This window comes from Chelmon rostratus, chromosome 6 (genome assembly GCF_017976325.1).
Source record: "Chelmon rostratus isolate fCheRos1 chromosome 6, fCheRos1.pri, whole genome shotgun sequence".
Lineage (NCBI taxonomy): Eukaryota > Metazoa > Chordata > Actinopteri > Chaetodontiformes > Chaetodontidae > Chelmon > Chelmon rostratus.
The window spans coordinates 27,464,157-27,487,841 of NC_055663.1; the positions used below are offsets into that span (position 1 = coordinate 27,464,157).

A 23,685-nucleotide genomic window follows, 5' to 3' on the forward strand; every position below is an offset into this window, starting at 1 on the left:
TCAGAGGAGGATACACTTTAAACGTGTGTGCAGAAAGCGATAAACATTGGTGGCAGACTGTTTTAAGTCCTCGGGTAGACTAAAAGTGAGATTAACGTAGTAAAACACGTTTTAACATAGCATTTTAAGAGCAGCCAAAAGTAGTAGAACTAAAGTAAATCACTACATAGAGATGGGCTGGCCTGCATAACTTGATTTTTAGTTTAGTAACTTTTTTGTTAATGTTAATGTTAAGTTTTAGAACTTTATTTATCACTTTAATATATTCACTTCTTGTTACAGAAAGTATAGATGTTTCAACAGAGTAGATTAAACCTTTCAGAAGAACTACGTGTAATGCTAAAACTGTAAATGTATTTAATCTTTCTGTGCACAAAACAAGCAGATATTTTTAGTGTTTCTGTGTTTGTAGATTTATCAAATTTCCATGTCGATGAAACATTTCCATGTCAATTAATCTATACGCTTGGCTATAACATGATGCAAAAACCACAAAAAATGACAGAATGTGTTTTTTTCTTGACTTTATTGCAGCACAGGGATGACATCCAGGCAGATGGCGGCCTCCGAGGCTGCGCTCATTCCACTCTTTCTGGGCGAACGGAGATGCAACGTCACTTTTGCCGTGGAAAGCTCTGAGATGATGAGAGCTGTTCTGGGGTCAGTGAAACGGCTGCTGATCCAGACGCTGCTGACAAAGGCTTCGCTCAGGGACTCTCTCTTCAACATCATGACATTCTCAGGCAAGGTGAGAATGGACTGACTGAATTTACAGAAATGATGAACTCATCTTTCTTTATTTCTGCAGGAACTTATATAACATTTAATTGTAAAATTGCCCTGATGTGTTGTTCCTGTGACACAGTTACAGTCATTTGTCACTTCTGAGCTGAATGCACTATATAATATAAAGCATATTTCTATTTTAATTCCAGGAGGTCATTATTATTGTTTTTACCTGCACCCCACCTGTTCCTTAAAGTGACTGATTTTTCTCTCCTCTTCACAGTTGACCTGCTGGTCCCACCACATGCTCCCCTGTGCTCCTGACACAGTGTACATGGCTCTTTCCTGGATTCACTCCATCAGCTGCAGCCCTGGCAGGGACCTCCTGGCCGCCCTGAGTGTGGCCCTCACTGATCCCGCCTGCGATGCCATCCACCTGCTCTGCACGGACCTCTCCGACCATCCGGAGGCCGTGCTGACAGCCCTGCCCGCTCTGGCTGCTGTGAGGCCTGTGAACATCTTCTACCTGCAAGACTCTGGCCACCAGCTGGACAGGAACACTGTGGACTACCTGCAGCGTCTGACACAGACCACAAGAGGGAGCTGTTATGTGATTCCAGTTGGTTTGAATGGAGTGCTGGAAAAGGTATGACTGGATTTATTGGGCAACCAAACAAGCCTGGAAAAAAATGGATTGTTTAAATATTGAAAGACTCTATTGAGCCACAAGACAGGACATTTCCTCTTTCTCTGACCCTCTTGTCCCTCTCAGTGAGGATAAATCACATGATCAAATCCAGAACTGCGCCCTTAGAGCTAATCAGTATCTTTTACCTGCCATCAAGTCAGGTGCCACAAGCAACAGTCCTGTTATTTTCTTCAAATCATAGTTGAAAATTTCCCCACTGATCATATTTGCCTCCACCCACGTTTCCTGTCAGTGTTTCACTTTCATATCTGATGATTTTGGATTAATATTACTGCTGCATTAATCTGTATGCTGCATTTTACTGCTGTAGATGTTTATGGTCTTTAACCAGTTTAATCTATAGTAATGCATCATATTCTATAGAATAATCATATGTTTGTCACATTTACACTCAAAATGCTTCTTAAGGCAGCGACTCTGTGCTTCCATGTTGTCAGGTGATTCCTCTGTGTGTTGTCGAGAGCCAATCACCAACAGCCTCTCCAGCTAAGTGTTGCTGTCCGTCCACTTCAGTCTCTTTTCCACACGACACGTCATCGCCTCTGCTCAGGTTCGTTTCCATGGTTACAAACACTTTTACAGCTGTGCAGCACCCAATCAGGTGACATCACAAACACTGACACCTGTTCATCATGTGACCTTTATGACACCAGAAACGTACACGCAGGCTGTTGCTGTGAATGAAACTATCTCAGTCACAGAGCTGTTTCTTGGCTTCTTGTGGTCACCCAGGTGCAGCGTGGGTAATCCTCTCCGCCCGGCTAGCTCCTGCATGCTGTCTGGTCAAACCCTGAGTCCAGAGTTCTTTCCAGGATGCCGAGTGCTGGCCAGGAGAGAGGTGGATGGCCTCTACTACTTGGGCACTGTGATACAGCAAGTACAGGTTAACACATTTGAAATGAACCATGAGGTTTATTGTAAGACTTTAAGCTTCAAGGGGGTTTAGATCCATGTAAGGTCAAACTGTGCATGAAACATAGACAGTGCAACACAACACTGATAAACCTAGTAGTAGTTTGGGTGGCTCCCAAAGCTGGATAGTGTGTTTAAATAGGACTACACCTGTTCATAATTCATCTGATGAGGATGTAAGCATTCACCACTTTCTTCTCATATTAAATTTATATATGTCAACATTGAAATCTTCTTCCTGTGTGTCAAAACTCAGGGCCGCCGAGGAGTTTGGTTAGTCGAGTTCGACCACCCAGCAGGCTCCGGTTTGCGAGTCGTCTCCTCACAGAGGCAGCTGGTTTGCTCCCTCGACATGGTGAACCACACCAGAGCTCACGTTCCTCGTCTGGTGCCTGGTGATGCTGTGCTGTCGCCATGGGAACCAGGTCTGAGGCGATATGGGCCGGGGAGAGTGATGGCCGCCACGGGGTGCGGAGATGGATTCAGAGGTAGGGAGTTAATAGTGTGCGTGTTTGCATTTTTACAGTTGGATGCAGTGGTGTGTATGCAGTGTGTCTGTGCAGTGTGTCTGTGCAGTGTGTGTACGCAGTGTGTGTACGCAGTGGTGTGTTTGCAGTGTGTGTATGCAGTGGTGTCCAAAGTTCAGGATGCTTCACCCTCTGAACTGAGAAAGATTTTATTTAATGAATGAACGGCAGTCTGTGGATATTTTCTCCTGTATACAATTTACTGCTATTTTATAATTTTAATTATAAAGGCACAGACTGATATTTTGCTCCCAGCAACAACAATAAAGTAAAAAAAACAAAAAAAACCAAAACATTAAAAACAGATATTCATAATAATAAGTACTCATTTTAAAAAATACATCATAGTTCTGTCACAAATGATAATATAAATATATTATATATAACTGTAATTATTAAACAGGTACTCAGTCATTTAAAAAATACTTTCAGTAGTCCCTTTGCACCTTGTACACACTAAATAATTGACGTATTAATGTTGTCACAAAAAGCACTAATTAGCATTGAATGACTGTCTGTCCCTCTCAGTAAATCACTCTGTCACTCATTGCAGTTGATGGTGTTACGAGCCTCAGGGTGCTGATGTGGAACAGCTGTGTGTCTCTGGTCCCTGGTGGTCTGGTTTTGCCCATTTCAGCTTGTCGATATGACAGAATAGTCAGGGAGCTCCAAATCCCAACGTCAGCCTCCAACCGTTGTTGCAGCTGGCTTTGTGCTCGCAGCTCCTCCTGCACTCCTCAGCTGCTCTGCAGAAGCTGGTGTCAGCCTTCATCCCGCTGCTGTCCAGTCACAAACCACTTGTTTCCACCCAGCTGTGGGTCCAGCTGTGGAAAAATGGATGGATTTGAGAGGGCAGAGCAAGATGAACAGGGGGACCTTGCAGATACAGATGTGAGGAAGAGTGATCCTGAGATGCCCACCTCCTCTTCATCTCTCTCTGAGGATGAGACCAGAGCGACGTTTCCTACTGGGGTGAAGCTGAGGGGTAAAGAGCAGCGTCCTCCCTGGAGATACTGGAGAAGAACTGGCCCAGAGCCACACCACCGACAGCCAGGTAGGAAAACAGTCTAAGGTCCGACCTTCACCACTGTGCAGTCATGACGGATTTGGTAGGAAATCTGGTTGATTGCTTTACACCACAAAACAGGAAAATTTCACATCTTTTATCATATATATATAATGTATACTGAGGATCCCTAAGAAACCTTCAGTGGACGGCTCAGACACCCGGTTCAGGTGGACCTGTGCTCATTGTGACAGACCAATCAGGTCCAGTTCAGCTGCATTTTAAACTCCTGCAAATTCTGGTTCAGGTATGAAGATGCTAAGTGACCTAGCAACAGCCCCCATGAGATCTGGTCATGTTGATATATTTCTGTATCAATCCACAGGAAGTGCTGTGCCAAGGAGGCTGTCACAACCTGTCAGGTTCAGCTTCCCTGTCCCACAGGTCAGTGCCTCGCCCAATCACAGCTCTCTGTTTGAGTCGCTTCCTGGTACGAAAGGAAGAAGAGTGAACATCAGAGATGTTTTTGGAACAACCAACTTCAGACCTCGACCACCAACCGGACTGCAGCCTTTCTCTGGCAACAATACTACTACTGTTTAATTTTTTTTAATTTTTATTCACTTTATTGAGCCCAAACAATCAATAAAGTGAAGTGGGAAATTATTCTCTGCATTTCACCCATCACTGATTCACTGAAACACACACATGCAACATGCAGTGAGACACACAGGAGCAGTGGGCATCAGGTCTTGCTCATAGACAGTTAAGTGCCTTGCTCAAGGGCACATCAGCCGGCTAATAGAGGGGGAGTGGATACTCCACCACACCTCTGCCAGTCCGGTGGGGGGGTCGAACCAGCGACCCTCCGGTCACAAGCCGCTTCTCCAACGTCTAGGCCATGGCTGCCCCCGCTATCCTCTACAAAGGGCTACCACTTTGATAATACACTTCTGAAATAACAAAGTTACACAGTGTACCTTTAATTTTATATTATTATTAATGATATTCTATGTGAAGACACTGATCGCAGATGATCCATCACAATAGCTATTCAGAATGATTAAACAAGGTAGGAAACAGATACATTTCAATATGCAATATCCAATTGTTTCATTTTCAAATGATCACTTCATGTGACATGTACTGAAGTGTCTCTCCACGTTGTGCCGCTCAGCCGTCGCCACAGTCGCACCGCAAATGAGACACACGCAGTTTTCTTTCACGTTAGTAAAAAAAGAACTCTTCCTCCCATTCACTGTGAAAATGAGAAGTTTTCTTTCTTTTTTCTGCTGTTTTTGTGGGTAGAAAACGCGTTCGTCTCCTCATCTTTGCAGCGCTCACGAGCTCATCTCAGCAAAGCTGGTCTGTCATGCGCACTAGACTGACCTCCGACCCAGACTACGCCAGAGTTCGTATATTAAACTTTTTTTATGATATACATTTTTTTAAGTTTTTATGTATTCGTTTTTAAATTTACATCACTGTAAATGTAATTCAAAAAGAATAGCAACACAATTAAATAAAATTTTAGACAGAGCTAATTCGTGATTAGTGCAATTTTTAGAACTGGCTTACGGGCGACTGATGTGGATGCTGCGGGCGACCTGGTGCCCGCGGGCACCGGGTTGGTGACCCCTGCTCTACGCTGTCGTCTGCTGGGCCCCGGGCAGCACAGAGCGGGACAGGAAGAGACTGAACAAGCTGGTCAGGAGGGCCAGCTGTGTCCTGGGCTGCCCACTGGACTCTGTGGAGAAGGTGGTCGAGAGGAGGCTATCGGCCAAGCTCACAGCCATCATGGACAACAGTTGTCACCCATTGCACTGGACTGTAGAGGAGCTGAGCAGCTCTTTCAGTGGCCGGCTGAGGCACTCAGCGCAGGAAAGAGCGCTACCGCAGGTCGTTCTTTCCCACTGCTGTCAGACTGTACAACTCTACTGTCCAATTATTCTGTGCAATAACCTCTGTATCTACCAATACCTGGAATCAGTGTCACTTTATCAACCACATCTACCTCCTCTGTGATTGTAAACATCTATAATCCACTCCTCTTGCACTACAAGGTTTTTTTTACACTCTTTGCCAGAGTTATATTATTGCTGGGCCAAACACTTTTTCTATTTTTTGATATATTCATTGTACAAAGCCTTTAATTCATTTTCAAGTTATTTGTTATTTTTACCTTATTTGCACATGTGCATCATGTGGATTAGATTCAAATGTATTAAAACACACCAATTGCCAACACTTTTTGCTTATTTATCACATACAGCCTTGAAGGGGGCAGCAAGTCAAACCCGCTCCGTTTTAGCCCAACACGAAGAAGGCGTACTTTTGCCCAAGCTGTTCACTGTCAGCCCGACATGCCGGTTGTTAAGATACGTGTTTTTGAACAGTAGACAATAGGCGGACACAAAAGTAGAGTTGTACGTTGAAGTGTCTCCCTTTGTGACGGTGCATAGTGAACCGTGTGACAGACAGAGCTGGAGAGAAGGTTCGGTTATGAGGGCGGAACCTAACGTTAGCATCCTTTAGCCAAGGTTAGCTCAGAGTTCAGGCAGCGTTCTGTACGTAATATCATGACGTTACCGCCACACGGTGGTTAAAGCCCCAAAAAGCCACCGGAGATTCCTGTCAGACGTTTATTCTTGTCAGGCAAGGTTCATTAAAGCCGCTGAAACTTTACGGTAGCAGCAGTAGCAGCCGTAGCAGCCGGCAGTGGTGGGTCATAACTGAGTACAGTACTTTGCGGTCAAAACGGGAAGAAAATACTTTAACGTGAAAATACGCATTTGAATTATGTAACGTGTCCAATAAGTGATGGATTCCATATATATATAATGATTATGAAACAGCTGGAACTACCAGTGAAATTGACTGCAGATGTGAGTAAAATCATGAAAATGCAGCTCCGTATTTGCTCCTCATGCTCCTCTGTTGTTTCATTCATTATGTGTGTGTCCTTTGTTCATTTTTTTATTTAATTTATTATTTTCAGATTAAACATGACTGGGCCCAAACGAACTTGGCAGCAAGTCAAGATAAAGTACAAGAACATCCTGCAGAACGGTAAGTGCCCTGACAAATATTATCCATGTACATACTTTGTACCCAGAGAGTGCCTGCTCACATATAGTCTGTACTTATAGCAATTAAAAAAAAAAAAAAAACCCACAAGCAAGGCACGGGTGGTGGGTCACCACTAGCTGACCTAACCCCTCAGGTGCCCATAAAGGAAATTTTGTGAACAGGAAATCCTTTCACAGCATTAATGTTCAGGTGAACATGACTTTATGACAATAATGAACACTGTACATTGCTTGTGATGTGCATTGATTGGTTTAATAGTCTACATCTTATCATTTCAGATGGTCTGCAATGCTGACTACCTGATCAGCAAAGCCAGGCCGCTTTGCCTGATGGCGCATGCTGCTGGGGGACAGAGGGTATGCCTTTTTGCCTCACATCTTACACCGACCCTCAGGGAGCACAGCAGGCATATAACAATGCCCATGCCAGGACAAGGGCTCGGATCGAGATGACCTTTGGCCTCCTGAAGGCACGCTTCCAATGTCTGCACCATCTGAGGGTCGGTCCAGAGTGTGCGATATTACTGTGGCTTGTGCTGTCCTCCATAATGTGGCCTGTCTGAGGAAGGAGAGGGCCCCCAAAGTGCCCTCAGATGACGACAGTGGTCGGCTGATCACAGACCAATATGTTTTAAATTATTTCAGTTAAAGTGCATTCTGTACATTTAAGTTGAATATGGCCTGCAATAGCAGATAGCTATTCATTTGTACTGTGTGTACAGGCCTGACATTTGTCTGTTCATCTGTTAAGTATGGATTTGTCCTGCATTTATTCCAGTGTGCAGACATGCAGGGTGTTTTATATACAGACCTTTGAGAATGTGTATTTATTCTTGTGATGAATAATATGCTTTGATTCAGTGCTTTCTATCTTGTAGAGCACTGTGTGACTTCACTTTTGAAAGGAACTGATGGATTACTTACTTTGATTTATCCTATTCAACAAAGGAACATCATGTCATCATGTTACTGTATGATTTGTATTTTTATATTGATTCCTTTTTTTCGAACATGTAATAAAAACAAAGCAAACAGACAAAAAGTGATAATAAAAATAAAGAAAAAAAGGTGTCACCCTCTTCAATTCATGAGCGAAAGGGAGTAGGAAGAAGTGTCAAGTGTCTTACTAAACCCTACCCCTTAAGTACTATTACATTTTTATCAAAAAACTCATGACTGAAACATCCGGATTCATCCTCAACCTGTACATGATCCATATATTCAGCAATTACCGATAAATAACGCGCACAGTATGCAGGCATTGACAGTTACATTATGTATAGAAAAAAGTGTTGTGATTCACAAACACACCCAAATACCTATTAGTCATTACGGTATCTCGCAAGAATCATTCTTCATACCTTTTTTTTAAAAAACTGACTTATGTTAGATATTTGTTTTATCTCTACACACTTTGTTCCATAGTTTTACTCCACAGATCGTAACAAAAACTTTTCAATGTAGTGCGCACTTTAAGAATATTAAAATTTAACTCACCCTTAATTTATAACATCCCTCTCTATCACAAAACAGTTTGTGAACATTACCTGGTAGTAAGTTATTCTTTGCTTTATACATTATTTGCATAGTATGCATAGCATAGTATTTGCATACATATATATAATATATGATTGCAATTAATGATCGCAAATGTTTAAATAATGACAGTGGGTCTCGTTGAATGTGAACTGTATTTTTAACAGAGAGGCGTTGTCTTATTTAACTCTTAAACTGAGACTTTAGTCGCACAATACTTACTTGGACAGACTGAGGTCTCTCCACCCTGATGCTGCTGGGTAGTGTAACGGGTAGTTGCACTCGTTAGCCGAATATCATTGCGTTGGTAATACTAACCAATGTTATGGGCTAAATCTGAACAGAAGTCTAGACACGTCTGTGGGAGCCGGTGGTCAGCAATCAATAAGGACACTAGAGGCAGTAAGTTAGCAGGTACCTTGTATTGCAAGTGAATGATAACCCAAAATATTTACAACAAATGATAAGGAAAAAAAAATAGAAAACCCCAAAATATACAAACTGCAGTTATGGCAACCGGTTGAATATTACTATAAAGTGCACTTTAGATATAGCTCAGTTTGGTTCTGGATTTTACGCAATACATACAGCATACAAAAAATTCATAATGAGAAAATAACACATTCCAAGCTGCTTGCACACAAATTACACACTGCCACAAGGGTCCACAAGGATGTGAGTGAGTGTTCATAGGGATTTGTCAGTTAATATTGTCCATTTAAAGGGAAAAGGGATGTGAGTGGATATGTGGCAGTCAAGTGAGTGTTGCGGGGGCCAGGCTGTGATAGCCTCCTACCAGGCCAGCAGGGCTGTGATGCTGTAATGATGCAAAGGTTGTTTGGCTCCCAGCCGAATGTTCCTTAGCTCGCCATCTTTAGCTCCAAAAGGAGACACCTGGCCTGCATCAAGATAACAGGTCCAGTCAAACCAAGGTGTCAAGACAATGATTGTGTTAACTATCAGCTGATCCATTTATGTATACACAAATAAAAAATAAACGAAACATAGAAAATGCAGTTCATTCAACCATCCCAAGTGCTAGCGAAGTTTCCCTGTCTTAGCTATAACCACGAGCACTTCAGGTTAGCATACAGCTTGCACACGCTAACACAATAGCAAGTTACAACAACTAAATCACTGTGAACAGCTTGTGCTACAGCCAGAATACAAGCAGTAGACATGGCCACCAACCCACAAGGTAATACTTGCATTACTTAACACAACATAATCAGAGTAAATCATGAACGGTAGATGCTAGCGGAGCTAGCATAACATCCCAAACACGTAAACAAACACTGACCAGTTGCGTTTGAAAACCTCGCACACGACGGCGACGGCACGGACTCCATGCAGCCCAGTTGTCGGATCTAAAAATTACGACATACTAAGTATGCTGAGTAAAAACGAACGAGTGAATGTCTGTAAAAGACGAGGTGGTATGAACCTGCACACAACTGCTGACCGGCTCTCCCCGCAACTCTGAGAGGAGATCCGCCGCAGCTGCTACAAATTTCGCTCGGTAGGACGTGATTGGTTGGGTTGCAGTCACATGACCGGGTGACGTAAGGTGACGTTCGGAGTGCATTAATGGTACGGCAGATTTATTTACCCTGGGTTACAGTAGCATCGGATGAAGTGGTGGTGGCGGTATGAATAATTCTGTTTCTATCTGTTTGTCTGTAGGCCGATAGACTCAGGCTGTGTACTGACACATAAGCGTTGAGGCAAAAATACCATTTCTCTGTCTTTTTTTTCTCATCCTCTCCACAGCTGGTAAAGCAGTGATTTAATGAACTATATTAGTTAGTTAATTAGTTAGTTATTAGTTAATTTCTCCATTGTGAGATCAATAAAGTCTAATCTAATCTACATGACACTGATGTGAGTTTATCCGCATAGTTTGTGACACACATTAGATGTTTTACGACCTGCATGTGTCCGGATCTCCTCACCCTGAAGGCCTGGAAACCTTCCTAAAGGTCAAGGGTTTGTTGTGGAAAAATTTCCCGGTCTGCCTATAGAGAGCCAAACAAACCACTCTGGAAAGCAAGTAACGTGCACGAAGTGTTTAATCTCTATAGAGAGGAGACACAGCCACAGAACCACACGGCAGTAAGCAGTTCAGAGTTGTGCTCCCTGATCAGATGTTTTCACCCCATTCTTATAGTCTGACATGCCTTTGGTCTTAGCAGAACTGGTTTAACAGATGGCAACAGAAAAACAGTTGTCTTGACTTGATGATGTCCTGTTCTCAGGACTTTACAGTTAGGTGTGATAACATCAGGTCATTTACTTTGGCACCCTGGGAGTTAATTGCAGTAGGTTACAACAACGAATCCATCAGGACATCCTCTAGTCAATATAACAGTAAAACAGCTACGACTACAGATCAACTATATAAGCTAGGAAAACAAAATAGAAAAGTATAGAAACATGTAAAAATTCCATCACAGGTTCAAACCTTCAAGAGGGAGGAGGGACGAGCTTGGGAAAACCCGGAAAAAATACCAAGGGCCGCCTATCGTGACGTGGCAACACCTCATTGGCTGTCAATTAGTCACACCTTTCAAAATTAATTTGTCAAAATGAGTTTGACGAGAAGTGTACCCCTATTCTCTCTTCAGCAGATTCTTGAGCTCCTTAACGTACAATCATCAGAAAACATTTGAAGTTACAATGATGCTCAAACACAGCAAACACCCAGCAGATCCAACAGCTGGTTGATTCTTGGAAACAGATGCCTGGTTTGAACAGTATGAGACGCTCATCCAAGAGTTACAATCAGCTGAAAGGCAAACTTTTGGATAACACAGAGGTTTTCAGCAAGCTGCAGGCCTGTTTTATGACTTTACAATCATACTTCTTTCCCTGAGGACACCAGATACCCTGAAAAAACAAATACTGCATGTCAACAATACACAAGGCTGAGTTCAATATTTAACCCAGCAGTCACAAGCAGTGGTGGAAGACGTTCTCAGATGTTTAACTTCATAATAATAAGACTAAACTTTATTTGTACAGCACCTTTCATGCAGGATCTCAGCTCAAAGTGCTTTACCACACAGAAATCACATGCACCAAGTGAGTGCTTCGCACAGAAAAGACAGAATGGACGTAAAAACAGGGATAAAAATTGAATGTAAAATGAGATGTAGAATAAAACTTATTTGATGCTTGAAGTTGAAGTAGTAATACTGCAGTGTAAAAAGTACAAGTCCTGCATTACAAATTCAGCTTATGTAAAAGTACATACGTTTTTGTTTCAGACTGCCACACTTGGCGGGGTGCACTGCTGGACGCCATATTGTTGAACGGTGGGGATAAGCTCCCGGAAGACGTTCACAGTGTTGCTGCACTTCGTGTTTCACATTTAAACAGCATCAAGAACGAAAAAAAAGCAGGAAAAATCCTATCGCTTGTCAGCAGAGCAAAGTCTGTGTCATCTGAGCTGCTCGATGCACTCCTGAACTCAAAAAGATCAACAGTTTTACAAAGATGGCAATAAACCAATAAACCTTTGAGCAGACAGTAAAGTTATTGATCAGTCATGACTGATAAAGTTCTGATGTTCTCTGAGCTGTGAAACTATATATCACAGAGACAGAGACCTGATGAATGATGGCCAAAGGGGGGAGGGATGATAGCTAACTGGCAACCTTTATCAGAGGATAATTAATCTTTGCTTTGTTGTCTTTCATGAACACACCTGCGTTTAACCTGCACCACAGTTCACTTTACAGTAAGTAACCACTCACTCTCACTTTCTTAAATGTGGTCTATTTTACTCAAATTTAGTCGACCTACCTGTTAGTTAGGAGGAGGCTGAATGTTACCACTGATACCTGTAGCCTTGGTGTAATCTGAACTGCAGCACACACCTGCCGTTGGCATACGTGGACGTCTGCAGCACTAGCTGGACTCAGTTCTTTCATTAGCGTCTTCAAAGTTGCTGTCTTTCGTTTTTCATCAGTTAATCAGCTTAAACAAGAACCTTTATGGTCTGTTTATGTTTTGGTTTGGACAAGTTTTTAGTGACTCTTTAGTAGCGAAGATCATTAAGAAGTACAGGTACAGTATTCATGCTGGCAAAAACCAGGAGTCCTTCGTACCAGTGAGTACCAGCTTAATTTAAGCACTGGTCCTCTGGGGAAACTGGGGATCACATGAGTTTGTTTCATCAAGTTATTTCATCACAGCTCAGCTCGTGTCACTTCACACATTCAGCACAGATCAGTTCAACTGTAATTACAGCGACCGTCTCATTAATGCCAGTCCATTTTGTCCCATGCTAGCTGTTCCTCCAGCTGAACATGGAGATTGTAATGCCCTTCTACACCATTTACAACAAGGTGAAGACCAACAAAGAGCAGTTCCCCCACGTAACACAGAGACTCATGGCCCTGGAGAAACTGGTGCTTTTCATCTCAGAAAAGAAGCCAGAACAGCTCACTGAGGATGTGAATGAAGCTTTGAGGAACCTCAGCAAGGTTTTGCTATCAGCTACTGAGCTGATCGAGAAATTCAATGAAGCATACAGCGTGACAGTGATGGTTAAAGCCGGTGGCTACAAATTAGAGTTAGACAACCTGAACAAAAGTCTCACCGATGCCTTCGTGACTCTGTCCGGGGCTCTGCATGTCCACCAGGAGAACAAACTGGCCAAGCAAGAGAAGACGCTGGAGGAACAGGAACACAAGCTGGCAGAGCAGGAGAAGATGCTGGAGGAACAGAAAAAGATGCTGGAGGAACAGAAAAAGATGCTGGAAGAACAGAAAAAGATGCTGGAGGAACAGGACAAGAAGCAAGCCTGGCAGGACATGAAGCTGGAGGAACAGGAAGACAAGCTGGCCGAACAGGACAAGAAGCAAGCCAGGCAGGAAATGAAGCTGGAGGAACAGGAAGACAAGCTGGCAGCGCAGGAGGACATACTGCAAAGACTGGAGTCAAAACTTCAGTGTGAAAGTAAAGCGTACTACTGTGTTCTGCAATGAAGAAGAGTAGAGTCTCATTATTTTTTGACATTCATCAGGTTAAACTTTAGACAGAAACCTCGTCATATATAAAAAGGCTTTATGCACAGAATACTTTTAGATTAGTACCCTAAAATTACCTGGTTCTTCAAGGCTCATTTTGCATCCATGTGAAGGCCTCCAATGATTTTACTTTGCCAATGAGGTATACGATCAGATCAACCAAATATCAAATATATGTTAGATTAAGCATGATGGGGGTAAACTGATGTTTAAATGTAGACCACTTTTAGTTGTGGTATGTGAGGCCATGTAGGGTCACATCAGGAAAGGTAAACCAGAGGTGATAAAGTTTATAGAGGGGCTATTAGGATTTAAACCTCTCAAAGAGATAGATATAGATTGTCGCAATGGAAAACATTCCTCAGTGGGACAAATGCCCAGAACATGATCTGGTTTGAGAGTCAGGAAAGATATGGGTGGAGTTAGACAAAACGCCACGCTATATATTGTGTTGTTTGTATGTTAAGGGCAGAGTCTTCTGATCTAAACCTGAAGCTCTCTCGGATGGCCGGCATCTGATCTGATACTGTTAATAAAAGCCTCTTCAACTCAAGCTTGTATCAGCTGAGTTCTTCCTACATCATCATCATCACCACTGCTCAGCAGGACCTGGCTGATAAACACCACCAACTTTCTGGTTCTCAGTTGTCAGGGACAGTTGCCTCATTAATGCTTTAATATACTTCACTATTCAGAACTGGTGATTAAATGTTGATATCACTGTTTCTGGTGTGTGTGGAAGTTGGATTTTGCAAATAAATACTTCCATGCAGCTTGTGGTGGATTTTAAAACAAGTGTGCAGCCATGCTAGCAGCTCTGTGAGGCTGTTCTTAGGTAGAGCTGCGCTTTGAGCTAAATGCTAGCATCCAAACAGCATGCTAATGTGCTCACAAGGAAAATGCCAACATGAAGACATTTAGCAAGTAACCTATAGTGTTTATGTTCACCATCTTAGCTTAGCATGTTAGCAAATGTCAATCTGCTGCTGCCAGAGGAAAGCAGGATTCATCATCTGGAAAGGAAGAACATCTGCACTAAACTGTCCATCAAGTAGATGTAGAGATTTGACCTGCGCTAGACGAAAAAGTTAGGATGCAAGGATCACCAAAGTCAGCAAGATTCATCTTGGAATCATGAATATCTATACAGATATCCACCCTGTAGCTGTTGAGATATTCCAGTCTGGACCACATAGAGAATGAAACTTTCTCTTAAACAAGAACATTTACGGCCTGTTTGTGTTTTGGCTTGGACACGTTTTTAGTGACTCTTTAATCTTATACTTATTTTTAGCAATCTTTAAAATAATCCATTCATGCCATAGCAGTGCATGGTCTTCAAGGCTAAAGCCACTGGCCTCTTCTGCATGATTTTATTGCACTGTTAAATTATTTTCACTGGAAATTTGAATTTCAGCGCAGCTCGTCTTTGTGGTCGAAACAACTTTGATTTTCTCAAGGAACATAATCGTTTCTCAGCATTTATTTCAGGTTAGAGACTAAACCAGGGCTCACATCTTTCTTCACTTCTTTTTTTTTGCTCCCGTCGTATTAATTACAGCCACTAGAGGTCAGCACCTATTAATAAACATGAATATGGGTTGTAAAATCTGTTCGCACACACCACCCACATCGCTTTGTTTTGTGTGTGTGTGTGTGTGACAATGACCCACATGTCAAAGAGACATTTCCTGTGTAATACAGACCTGTCCATAATACAGCTGTGTTGCTCGACCCAAAGTCCAGAAGATGGTGCGATGAGTCTAAAGAAATATGGTCTCACGTTGCCAAATCTTTTACAATGTGTGTGTTTCTCAAAAATGCACATTTCATTTCATGCGGGATCTGATCAGAGCGAGTCTTGTTGGTGCATGTGGACACCTGAGCAAGTTCCACGAAGAAGACTGTGGGAGTCACTTGAAAGCTACAGGAGTAATAAAGGTGGTGAACCTGTTTAGAAGTGCTGAGGCTCCTGGCTGCAAACAGCTTATTGTTCACCGATCAGCTTGGTTCAAATGTCAATTTTAATTTACAATTTCTATACACAAAACCATTTAAAGTGCTTTAAAGAATGAATATGTAAATACACTTTGTTCAGACTAGTTGATTTCAAACGTACCCAGGCCTGGAGGGGGACCACGTCACTGCAAAGCTCCCACATCCATTTTGACCTTTTGATCATCTGTAACTGGCACAGCTGTAACGGTATTCCAGGTGTTGTAAGAGGTCAGGAGGTTAATGTTAATCGGATTGTTTCGTCGACAGTGGTGCACAGTGCTTCTGCTAAATAGCAAACGTTTTTTAAAATTCAAATCTGACTGGAAATGGGGTGGATCTGGAATTCCTTATTAGGAATGTATGTCACACTTACACCACTGAAGGCCTGTGATTGATTAACCTTTACTCTGTGCTTAGAGACCGTAAGCGAAAGGTCACACAGGGTTTACATAAGTAGACATAAGGGAAAGACACCATGACTCTGTGATTGTAACTGGAAGCTTTTATTAAAAATCTTTTGGGGTTCAAAGTTTTGGCCATATACAAATAAAAAAATGTAGTGGAGTCAAAAAAGTTGCAGTCACATGGTTTAAACATTCACCGTTTCATAACTTTAAACTTTTAAACTGGAATCAAATGATTGACAGTTTGATTTTATTACATTCACAAACACATTCAGGTAATTTTAAAATTCAAAATTCCAATCTAAAGCTTTGACAGCAGTTAAATGTTGCTGAAGGTTGAACGAAGGTTCTCCTGAAATGAATAAAACGATTGTTTTCAGGTTGAACAGTTTCAGCTGCTTCCAACTTGTTTTCCAAACTCAAATTTGAATGGATTTAGTGACCTTTGCAACTCTTAAAGGATCAAATTCTTCTTGAACATTTCGTAGTGAATCATCTGTTTAACGTCTTTAACCTTTATAAAACGCAGCTGACAGCAGAGTTCAACAGCTGATGCGTCGTCAATAACATCCCACATTAAAAGGTTCCATGTTCCACTGGGGAACCTGATGAAGATGAAACATTCAATATCTTTGTCACAGTGGTTTCATTAAAAAAAAAAAACAACTTTGGTTTCATGCAGACACAAAAATCAATTTTGGAATGAGAATCCTTTTTGGTCTTTTTCTTCTCTGATTGTTTCAGGTCAGCGTTCTCACTCCTGATTGGCTGCTGAGGAGAGGTCGGCAGGTCAGATTTAACATCACAGATTCAGGTTAAAAATATGTGTCACGTTCCTTTAAGTCAGCTCCCTTTGGCTCATATGACCTCTGACCTCAGAACACACAGGTGCTGTAGACGGTGACCTTGTGGCTGATCTCCTGCAGCAGCTCCTTCACGGCGGCCTCCAGCTCCACCAGCTGCTCCGCCTTTACTTCCAAAGTTCGCTGGTTGTCTTCATAAGACTTCTCCAGATCTGAAAAGCAACATGTTTCATTACTGTGTGACCTACAGTCATAACTGAGTTACATTTGCAGGTCTGGAACATTATTTTCTGGAACTATTGGCAGAACTCGTCAATATAAACACTCTGCGGTCAGACGTCCATAACGGCGCTGATGTGACGCAATGAGGCTCGAGGCAGGAAGTGAGATGTCACCTTTGAGCAGCTGCAGTTTGGTGCTGGCGTTCAGAAGCAGGTCTTTGGCTTGCTGCTGCAGTGACTCCGCCCTCTTCTTCGCGTCAGTCACGCCCCCTGCCTTCTCGCCGATCAGCTGCTCCACTGTGGCGTACTTATCTTTCAGCTCCGAGTCCAGGTCCTGAACACGCGCGTGAAACCATTAACACACACTGATTTGATGACATTTGCGTGAATTACTTTTAGGCTCCTGCAGGAACCGATCAAGAGAAACAGACTCGACTAAAAGACTAAAATAATCTGCAGATGTGTGAGTGTACTTCACTGACTGACCTGCTGTCTGTATTACATGTTAGCTAGTTAACGATCTGACAGGCGAACTCACCTTCTTGACCTCGTCTGCAATCTTTCCGATGCTCGCCGCGTCCTGATTGATCTGTTCAGTGCTCAGAGTGACGTTCAGAGCTTTGTCTCTAAGCAGCGTCACGTCCTGCTCCAGCCGCTGCAGCCTCTGGGTGGCGTTATTCAGCTTCAACTCTGCATTTGCCGTCTCCGACTCGACCTGAACACAACACGGACAGATGACGTATTACCTTCACGTGTCTAAGGTCAGTGGAGTACACGTTTGAAACCAGGGGTCAGTACTGACGGAGGACAGCAGGTTGTTGGTGTTCTGGATGTCAGCGGCCGCCTGCTGGATGGCGCTACTGGCGGCGGTCTGAGCTCTCTGAGCTTCTTTAAGAGCTTGCTTCACCTTCTGTGCGGAGTCCCTCACATCCACCGCCTCCTCGCTGACAAACACAGGGGTCACATGTCATCAGTTTATTACAAGCTGTTACAGACAAGACCTCAAGAACTTTGAACGACCAAATATTAAGAAAATTAAGAACAACATTGGGTTTTGATTTAATGAGGGTCAAAAAAAGATTCAAGAACCTTCTCAAAGTTCCAGCAGAAACACCTGACTGTGCTCGGTCTGGATGAACAGGTAGGACTCACCTGGCTCTGCGGGCCTGGTCCAGCAGGTTCTCGGCTCTCTGGATGTCATCGGCGCTCTGCTGCAGGATGGTCTCCACGTGTCCCAGCTCTCCCACCTTCTGTCGGATCTCATCGGTTAGGTTCTGAAGCTGAGCCGGCGTGGTAGGCATCTGCATGGCCAGAACCTCGTTAGCCACCAGCTCAATGCTCTCCAGGTCTGCAGCGTCCTCTGAAACAACAGAGACAGGTGGTTTGTTTTTCACCTGTCTGATCATGTGACTGTTTTTGACCCGTCACAGTTCTTTAGACACGTTCCCTTCTTGTCTAAAGAAGTTCTGAAGAAAAGCCTGACGTTCTCACATCTCAGGAGACGTGTTTGATGATTGGTCGTGCTAAACAGGAAGTGAGAGACATACGTGTGAGGAAGTCTCTGATCTGTCTGATGAGACTTCTCAGCTCCTCGTTGCTCTGGTCCACTCTCTGTTTGGTCCTGTTGGTCTTCATCAGGACGTCCTGGGCGCTCTGCTTCGCCTCGTCTGCTTTCAGTTTGGCCTCCGACACCTGAAGACAAAACACAGGTGAGAACATCCACCTGAATCTGAACCAGCACACAACGGGACCGGTCAGAACCAAATACAACCCAGACCAGGACCCGTCAGACTCACCATCTTGGAGAGTTTCTCCACTTCCTCCATGGCACTTGTGATTTCCTGTTCAGTGTCTTTGGCCTTTTTCCAGGTGCTGCTGGCTGTCGTCACCACACCATCGCATCCTTCACCTCCACACCTGGTCTGCCCCTCAGAGTCCACACATCCCAGACCTCCACAGGGAGAGGAACTGCACGAGTCCTGACCTGACGGGGAACTTCCACAGGTCTGTAAGAAACAGGAGAGACCAGAAAATAAAGACAGATTCTGTAAACTGAAGGAGTTTGATGCAAACGCTCCAAAGTAACTTCCACAGCAGTTTGTGTCAATCCTGTGAGTTTCCTCTCAAGTCCCGAGTGAAACTCTGAAACCGTCAAACCACATAAACACGTCAAACACACAACAGAAAGTTATTTTAATCTCCCACCTTGTGGCTGATCTCTGATAGGTCCAGAGTCTGCAGTTCCCCTGCCAGGTCGTCCAGTCTCTGAGCATGCTCAGTGTGTCTCCTCAGGAACTCCTCTCTGGTTTGGTTCATTTTGTCCTCTGTGAGCTGCCGTAGAGCACCAGAGGTTTCCACGAGGCTACCAGGGTCGACGGTGGAGGCGTTCGCTCGAGCTTCAGCTGCCTCAGACTGCCGGAAGTACTTAGTGACGCTGTCGGTCGCCCCTGGCAACACACAGGAAGGACAAATCAGCTGAGAGATAGATAGATAGCTAGATAGATAGATAGATATACTTTATTTATCCCAAGCTGGGAATTTGCAGTGCAGTGCAGAGATCCACAGTGAAGAAAACTTTATTCAAATTCCACTGAAGAAGTTCTGTTTTTTTTATTTTTTTAAGAGTCCAGCACCCAAACAAATCATACACGACCAAGATTATTTCAATGTATTTTGTGAAAACCCCAAACTTTAATGAATCTGATCGAGGGACAGTTTTATAACCGTCCCGCTCGGGGGAGACACAGATGATCCTGTTCCTCTGTCAAAGTGAATAAACTCTGAGACTCAAAGTTCACTGACATCATGAACAACTGCTGACAAAACCTCAGCTTTCAACTGTATCATGTGATCTTCATCAACAGTTTTAATGTAACTGTGTAGATGTGATTCTGAACACTTTAAGGAAGAACTTCAAGCATCTGTGTTTAAATCTGTGACCACAGACCATCACTGACAGGTGAGGTCAGGTGTGCTCTGTTGCACCTGTAACCCAACAGTGATGTCACAGCGTCCTTGAGTCTAGCAGTACACGCCTGCAGCCAACTGAGAAGTTAAACCACTAGAGGGCAGCAAAGGCACAATTTTCAAGCGGTGTGTAAGCTGCAGTCAGCGAGACCTGCACAAACCTGTGCAAAAGCTTCCACCTGGTTTTCTGTGGCGCCTCGTATCTTTCTGGTAAGCCCCTCCCACCAAACCCACAAGTTAAAGAGGCAGCGGCTGGTGTCTGTTGTCCCCCTAAACTTCATAGAGCCTGCTGTCCATGGCATGAGTCTCACCAAGAAAGTCTCCCGCTATGGACTAGATTTTCTAAAGCCTGAAAAGAGAGCCCGAAGTTGGTGCAGAGGTCTGGTTTTCTCCCAGACCACATTACGCTATGATGAAAGGTTCAAATGATTTTGCACAATGACACCAAACAAATACTGCCTTCGCCAGGTTTACATTCCTGCTCACCCATGTTGAGAGTTTGTTCTGGACCCTTGGATGACTGATGTGGTCAAAAGCTCCAGAAAAAGTAAGCGAGTAGACATTGAGCAGTTAGTTATTACTTGTCAACTGAACTTCCAGTACTCCTCCAGACCAGAAGAACTGGACAGACCAGAGTGAAGATTAGAGTGAGTTTATAAGCGTGTGGTCGTGGTTTGACTCCTACGATTTTTTTTTAATCAAAATGTCCTGACTGTTGTGGCCACCCCCCTCTCTGACACTCCCACCCCCCACTGACTCTTGACCTTCGACCTTTCTCACCTCTGATGTCAGAGTTCTTAATGAACTCCACCTGATCAAGCAGCTCCTGAACCGTCCGCTCCAGTTTCTGGGCGTCTGCTGTCACAGAGTCCAGTTTAGTTCCTGCAGATGAGTCCAAGTCTCCCACCTTGACCACACTCTGTTCAGTGTGGTTCAACATCTGGCTCAGGGCCCCCATCAGGTCACTGAGGGAAACACACACAGGTCAGAGGTCACAGTTTACATTAATCTGATCTGTTTTAATCTCTAGATTAAAGTCAATCTCACCTGGCCTGTTGCTGCATCTTTAGACTCCAGATTAAAGTTAATCTCACCTGGCCTGTTTCTACAGTTTGAGACTCCAGATTAAAGTTAATCTCAACTGGCCTGTTGCTGCATCTTTAGACTCCAGATTAAAGTTAATATCACCTGGCCTGTTACTTCAGTTTTAGACTCCAGATTAAAGTTAATCTCACCTGGCGTGTTTCTACAGTTTTAGACTCCAGATTAAAGTTAATCTCACCTGGCCTGTTGCTGCATCTTTAGACTCCAGATTAAAGTTAATCTCACCTGGCCTGTTGCTGCATTTTTGGACTCCAGATTAAAGTTAATATCACCTGGCCTGTTTCTACAGTTTGAGACTCCAGATTAAAGTTAATCTCAACTGGCCTGTTGCTGCATCTTTAGACTCCATATTAAAGTTAATATCACCTGGCCTGTTACTTCAATTTTAGACTCCAGATTAAAGTTAATCTCACCTGGCCTGTTTCTACAGTTTTAGACTCCAGATTAAAGTTAATCTTACCTGGCCTGTTGCTGCAGTTTCAGACTCCAGATTAAAGTTAATCTCACCTGGCCTGTTGCTGCAGTTTCAGACTCCAGATTAAAGTTAATCTCACCTGGCCTGTTGCTGCAGTTTCAGACTCCAGATTAAAGTTAATCTCACCTGGCCTGTTGCAGTAGCTCCTGGATCTCGGTCAGCGGTTGTGAGGCCGGGTTCTCGTTGAGGATGACGCGGACGTCTGAGATGCTCTTCTCCATGCTGTCGATGGACTTCCTGTACGGCCCGCTGACTCCGCTGGCTTTAATGGTGTTGACCTTGTTGACGAGGCGATGCGTCTGATTGGTTAGCTGACCGATGACTTGGTCCCACTCGGCGAAGCACTGGTGGCAGCGCTGGCAGTTGGGGAAGATGCCGGAGAAGCCGCGGGCACAGACATCACACCGCGGACCAGAAACACCCTCCACACACACGCAGTGGCCGCTGGCTTTGTTACACTGCTGCTCTGAGATACCGCGAGGGTCGCAGTCGCACGCTGAGACAGAAACATACTGAGGGTTAGAGGTTCGCCCGGATACACCTGTAACCACGCCCAACAGTGATGTCACAGAGCTCTGGAGCACACCTGTACATCACAGCAGCACAGTTCATCATCCTTCTGCTAAACATGACATTTTCAGACCTGCAGATACCTGGACACAACAACACAGAGACCACCTGAAAGGGAGGTTCTCAGTCCGGTTTCAGTCTGACTCTGCTGGTTTGTGTTTGGTGACAACATGACAGCACATCTCTGATTCTAGCAGAAATGAGAAAGACAGACACAGACAGACAGAATGTCTGAATGTCTCTGCTGAATGTCTGAATGTCTCCGCTGTGGTTCAGGATTCTGCTTAGTTTGTGTCTATTCATGTTGCTGAAGAGTTTAAAATCTGATCTGATGAACAAAGAGTCACACAAATATGATGTGACCCAGATCCCTCTCTCTCACCCACCCACACCCACATCTACACCCACACACGCAGCACCCACCCACACACAAACACACACACACACTTCTATTCAGATAAAAATGTTCAAACTTTCATTTACTGTAAAAACACTTCACAGGAAGAGTCAGAGACAAACTGTCTGGCTCACTGTTCAACAAAACATGTGCTGAGAGGATGTGTGTGTGTGTGTGTGTGTGTGTGTGTGTGTGTGTGTGTGTGTGTGTGTGTGTGCACGAGTGTTTAACATCTGGTTTGAATCAAACAAAGCTGAAGCTCTTTCCAGCTGCAGAAACAACAAACCTGAACCAGACTGAGATTCTCCTTTGATTCCCTCAGAACAAACAGACCAATCAGAGCAGCAGCAGAGATAAACATGCAGAGTTTGTCCTGTTGGTGGCGCTGCAGGAAAAATCAACAAACACAAATCGCCAAAATATAAAGGTCCTCTGAGGAGCCGGACGGACGTCAGGATGGTTCATGATGATCTGAGGATGTTCAGAACACAGCCACGGGTCCAAAGAGTCAGGGCCTAAAGAGTCAGGGGTTCAAAGAGTCAGGGGATCCAAAGAATCAGGGCCCAAAGAGTCAGGGGTCCAAAGAATCAGGGGTCCAAAGAATCAGGGGTCCAAAGTATCAGGGGGCCCAAAGAATAAGGGGTCCAAAGAATCAGGGGGCCCAAAGAATAAGGGGTCCAAAGAGTCAGGGGTCCAAAGAGTTATTTTTCTGTTTCACACTTTTTTTCCTTCCTTCTTTCTTTTCTGTCCCGTTCCTTCTCTCCATGTTTCTGTCTCTTCATGTTTAATCTCCTTTGGACCCCCAGCCCCCCTTTGTTGATTCCGGGGATATTTGGAGGTTCAGACAGATCCCCGGTCTCGTCTCCACGGCTCTGGGACTGCCGGGCATTGGCGAACATCTGGACTTAATATCAGTCGCAGCAAATCACAACAGAGGATGCTGGAAGCAGGAATGTTCCCACGTTACTGCAGCTGAATGAGTTTCACTCGTAGAACTTCAGACACTTCAGACCTGGACTGAGATCTGGACTGAGATCTGGAGTCCTTTATATTCAGGGGGAAAACTGAATATTCAGGTCCTGTTCTGTCCTGTGAACCACATTTTCTTCTCCAGACTGAATAAATCCGTGTTGTTTTCATAAAGCCGAGCTTTTTAAGCTTTGACTGACAACGTTTCACCGAACTGATCCGGATCATGTAGCGAACAG

General features: G+C 43.9%; 1 protein-coding gene across 1 annotated transcript in view; it reads right to left on the bottom strand.

Moving 5' to 3' along the window:
- Positions 1-16,660: 16,660 nt before the first annotated feature.
- lamb1a (laminin, beta 1a) overlaps positions 16,661-23,685 on the bottom strand; it is a 28,566-nt gene continuing 21,541 nt past the window's right edge. The window contains exons 24-34 of the mRNA XM_041938429.1: positions 21,637-22,006; positions 20,712-20,896; positions 19,170-19,411; positions 18,761-18,970; positions 18,512-18,656; positions 18,117-18,324; positions 17,767-17,908; positions 17,503-17,679; positions 17,139-17,298; positions 16,815-16,955; positions 16,661-16,708 (exon numbers count right to left, since the gene is read on the bottom strand). Of these exons, the coding sequence (XP_041794363.1) occupies positions 16,816-16,955; positions 17,139-17,298; positions 17,503-17,679; positions 17,767-17,908; positions 18,117-18,324; positions 18,512-18,656; positions 18,761-18,970; positions 19,170-19,411; positions 20,712-20,896; positions 21,637-22,006 (1,979 nt within the window). The 3' untranslated portion in view covers positions 16,661-16,708; position 16,815. The remainder of the gene's footprint in view (positions 16,709-16,814; positions 16,956-17,138; positions 17,299-17,502; positions 17,680-17,766; positions 17,909-18,116; positions 18,325-18,511; positions 18,657-18,760; positions 18,971-19,169; positions 19,412-20,711; positions 20,897-21,636; positions 22,007-23,685) is intronic.